The sequence below is a fragment of the Pyxicephalus adspersus genome, chromosome 4 (genome assembly GCF_032062135.1).
Source record: "Pyxicephalus adspersus chromosome 4, UCB_Pads_2.0, whole genome shotgun sequence".
NCBI classification, from domain to species: domain Eukaryota; kingdom Metazoa; phylum Chordata; class Amphibia; order Anura; family Pyxicephalidae; genus Pyxicephalus; species Pyxicephalus adspersus.
This window is the reverse complement of record NC_092861.1, coordinates 454,591-458,948: the sequence shown is the minus strand read 5'-3', so window position 1 is coordinate 458,948 and position 4,358 is coordinate 454,591. Positions and strand designations below refer to the sequence as shown.

The 4,358-nt window shown below is 41.4% G+C and overlaps 1 protein-coding gene across 1 annotated transcript in view; it reads left to right on the top strand.

Moving 5' to 3' along the window:
• Window positions 1-565: 565 nt before the first annotated feature.
• The window catches only part of LOC140327950 (scavenger receptor cysteine-rich domain-containing group B protein-like), a 13,346-nt gene continuing 9,553 nt past the window's right edge, over window positions 566-4,358 (top strand). The window contains exons 1-2 of the mRNA XM_072407196.1: window positions 566-721; window positions 1,150-1,710. Of these exons, the coding sequence (XP_072263297.1) occupies window positions 664-721; window positions 1,150-1,710 (619 nt within the window). The 5' untranslated portion in view covers window positions 566-663. The remainder of the gene's footprint in view (window positions 722-1,149; window positions 1,711-4,358) is intronic.

The window sequence follows — 4,358 nt, the reverse complement described above, 5'->3', positions numbered from 1 at the left end:
AATTGGAGTCCCGGTCCGCTTTAAATATCACCCAACTAAAATGTTTCTTCAGAATACGTTGATACTTATATTTTAGAGAATGTTAATTCTGTCTCCCAGAGATTTGTAGTTTGTACGAGATCCGGCTGCCAATACTACACCCATGGCGTTCGGCTCCCTTCACTGTGATACAGAAATATGGCAGGGATATGGAAGTCTTTCTATTCAGCCCAGCCGTGTATCACACAATAATAAATACTTGGCTAACTGCTCTCTACCCACAGACATCGGCAGTTGTTTCCCTTATTCAGGTGGTCACTGTAGAAGAGGTGGCAAACACAATTTAAACTTTACCCCCGCAGAAAGCTCCAGGACCAGATTGCCGGAGCCCCGGGGGATCAGTGAACTCAGCACAACTGTTCATTGGCCTTTCAGTAGACAATGCCAAGGGCGGCTTCTCTATGTCCTTGTGTAAGCCATATCAGTGTCAATAAAAGGGATGGAGAGGGGCCAAGGCTGCTACCTAGGTTAGGGCCCCATCCTGCATCACTTTATCTCTTGTTTTCCTAACAGGTTAAACAAATATCAATGTTTTCCCAATTGATTTTATGATTTCCCAATTAATCTGTCCCTTCAGATGACCAAAATATCAAACCTTCCACAGTCACTCTTAGATTCTCCATCATGTCGCTTCTAATTCTGCTACTCGCTGCCACCTCCTGCCTGACGGTCAGTGCTCAAGGTAAGTCCTGGGTATAGGATGGCAGTAAGATGGCTGAATGATACCCCAACACAATGGACAGGCTTATTCATGTTGTGTATAAAAGGTGACCACTATGGAATGGTCAGTATTCTTGTGTTTTGGAGGGTATTCTGTTCACTGGTGGAGTAATCTGGTATGTGTAGATATTGGGAAGTATTTGAATTCAGAGAAGTATTGTGAGGTGTAATGGTGATCTATGGTGGATTATCTGAGGTATAATTTCTGTTGGATGTGACTTCTGGTGGGGTATTTGGTACTCTAGATATCAACCCATGAGGATTATGTAGTGCTTGGAAATCAACATTAAGGGGGAGGGGTGATTTTAGTAATTCTCTCAGAAATCACTGCTAGAATCTGCAGCCTGCTATTGTCTCTTGTTTCCTTGATACTGATTTCCATCATTTCAGGATGTTCCAACGCTGTGCACTCCTCTGCTCACATCACTATATTTGCTGACATTTTTGAATATTTTAGCAATCTAAATGAGTTTGAACTGCTCCGAAACTTGGTGGAAAACTTCAACAGTTCCTCCAATGAAATCAAGATCGTCCTTAACTGTCATGACCCGGGGAAGTTAAAGAAGTACATTCTTGAGAATCAGGCCCTTGGAAGCGCTGAATATTCTTTGACAACAGATTATATCATAACGTATATAAACTCCATGATATGGCAGCCACCGACCACCACCGAGCGAACGTCACACATCCTTATCATGCTTTTAAAAAAGTACAATCCGCATTCATTTATGAAACCCAAAATCCAAAAGCTGAAGAGAGCTGGGCTACAGATCTTTCCAATGGTGTACGATACATTTAAACGTTTTGAGCTGGATGAAATGGCATCATACCCTACAGAGCGGCACTCATTCAGCCGGCTGAACTTCGAGAGCATTGAAAGTGCTGCTGAAGCCCTCACAAGATCTGTGTGTTGGAGCATTGAGACAAAGGAACGTGGTGCAAAGAAAGCAAGTGAGTGTGTTCATCCATTATTATATTTCTTCTACAATTTTCTCTTCCTCCTCCATTGTGTATCCTCCTACCCCTGGCTCTGTACTTCAGGTTGTGTACCAACTGCACTCTTCTCCTCCATGTGTCCTCTTCTTCCTTCTCCTCTGTGCTCCTATCTCCAGATCGAGGAGTTCCATGGATCCCTGGTTAGGAATGGTTGGTCTATAAGTTTAACTGTTCGGTGATAGAGATCTGGAATTTTGAATACACAATCTGTGGAAGTCAGAACTTTGACCAACATACATACAGGCTCCAGGAGCAATGCTGGGAACCTTGGGAAATATTGCTGTCTTCCTGACTATCTCGGAATGGGAGGCACTGGACCATTCAGAAGAATGGGAGGCACTGGACCATTCAGAAGAGACAGCTATGGAAAGTGAGAGGGATTTAGCAGCAAAGGAGGCAAGGTGTATAGGATTCATAATGATTGCCTTGGCTGATGGTAAAACTTTTATACCACAATTTTCCTGAAAGTTTATAATGTTTACATTTCAGGGTCACATGGTATTTGGTTTGAACAAAAATCAATGTGCTTCAATGTTAAACATTTTCCAATAACTAGATAATAAATAGAACCTCTGCCGCCTCACATGACAGGAGGAGACCTTCATTCTGTTTCCCAGTCATGTCTCTTCTTATCCTCCTCCTCACTGTCACATCCTGCCTGTCAGTAAGTGCTCTAGGTAAGTCCATTGTCTTGTCAGGAAACTAGGAGATAATGCTTCACATAGATGAAGGAAAGTCATGCTAGGAGCTTAGTGTTCTGTATGTGATCACTGCTAGAAAAATGAGTTCTCCCAGAGGTTAAACTGCTGTGATTGCAGCTATGACCCAAAGTTCTAGATTGCAGTGGTGGTATATTCGATGTTCCAGAGTGCAGTGGTGGTATATCTGATGTTCTACTGAGCAATGGTTGTATATCCAATGTTCTAAAGAACAGTAGTGGTAAAGCTGATGTTCTACAAAGCAGTGGTGGTAAATCTAATGTTTTAGAGAGCAATGGTGGTATATTCAATGTTTTAGGAAGCAGTGGTGGTATGTCCGATGTTTTAGAGAGCAGTGGTTGTATATCCAGTGTTCTAAAGAGCAGTGGTGGTATATCCGATGTTTTACAGAGCAGTGGTGGTATATCCGATGTTTTAGAGAGTAGTAGGGGTATGTTCGATTTTCTAGATTTCGGTGGTGGTATATGCGATGTTTGAGAGACCAGTAGTGGTAAAGCCAATGTTCTACAGAGCAGTGGTGGTAAATCTAAAGTTTTAGAGAGCAGTGGTGGTATATCTGATGTTCTACAGAGCAGTGGTGGTATGTCCAATGTTCTAGAGAGCAGTGGTGGTATATGCAATGTTCTAGAGAGCAGTGGTGGTTCATCCAGTGTTCTAGAGTGCAGTGGTGGTATATCCAAATTTTTTTTTAGAGAGCAGTGGAGGTATAGCCAATGTTTTAAAGATCAGTGGTGGTATGTACAATGTTCTAGAGAGCATTGGTGGTATATCTGATGTTCTAGAGAGAAGAGGTGGAATATCCAAAGTTCTACAGGGCAGTGGTGTTTTATCCGATATTCTACAGAGCAGTGGTGGTATATCTGCTGTTCCAGAGAGCAGTGATGGTATATTCAATTTTCTACAGAGCAGTGGTGGTATATTCGCTGATTTAGAGAGCAGTGGTGGTTCATCCAGTGTTCTAGAGAGCAGCGATAGGCTACTACTTCTATTCTACTTATTGTTCTTAGGTTTTTGTGTGTTGTTGAAGTGTCCAATGTAAAAAACATCCCATATTCTTGATAATGTCAGTGGTGGGATATCCTATTATATTATTATTATTCTAGGTGTGATTTTTGGTACAGTAGCTGATCAGTGATGGGTGACTTTGAAGATAAGCATAGGTTGATCATGGGTGGAATATACAGAGAAAATATAGGGATCAAGGCAACCATATCTGGAGGTCTAAACAAAATTACTTTTTGATTAATTGAAAGTCCAAAGCTATGGATGGATCATAGGTGGCATATCTGAATGTCTAGATGTGGTTATTGGTGATATTTTTAAGGTTTGTGAGAAGATCATTGGTGCAGTATTCTGAGGTATAATGGCTATCAGTGGTGGATTATAGGTCTGGAGGTGATTATTGGTGGAAAATCTTGTGGTTTAGGTGTAATTATTGATGGAATATCTGGAGGTCTAGTGATGATCTGATTTGTAGTTGTTTATATTCTGGGAGTAATAAAAAGTTGAAAGTCTGGATGTGACTACTGGTGGAGTATTTGGTACCCTAGAAGTGAACCCATGAGGATTATCCGGTGCTCCAATGTCAGCATTGGTGGTTTCATAAGTTTTTCAGAAATCACTGCTAGTCTGCAATCTGTCTTTGTCTCTTATTCCCTAAATACTGATTTCCACCATTTCAGGATGTTCCAACGCTGTGCACGCTTCTGCTCACATCACTATATTTGCCGACATTTTTGAATTTGTTGGCAATCTAAATGAGTTTAAACTGCTCCGAAATTTGGTGGAAAACTTCAACAGTTCCTCCAATGAAATCCAGATTGACCTTTACTGCTATGACTCTGAGAAGCTGAAGACGTACATCAACGAGAATCAAGCCCTTGG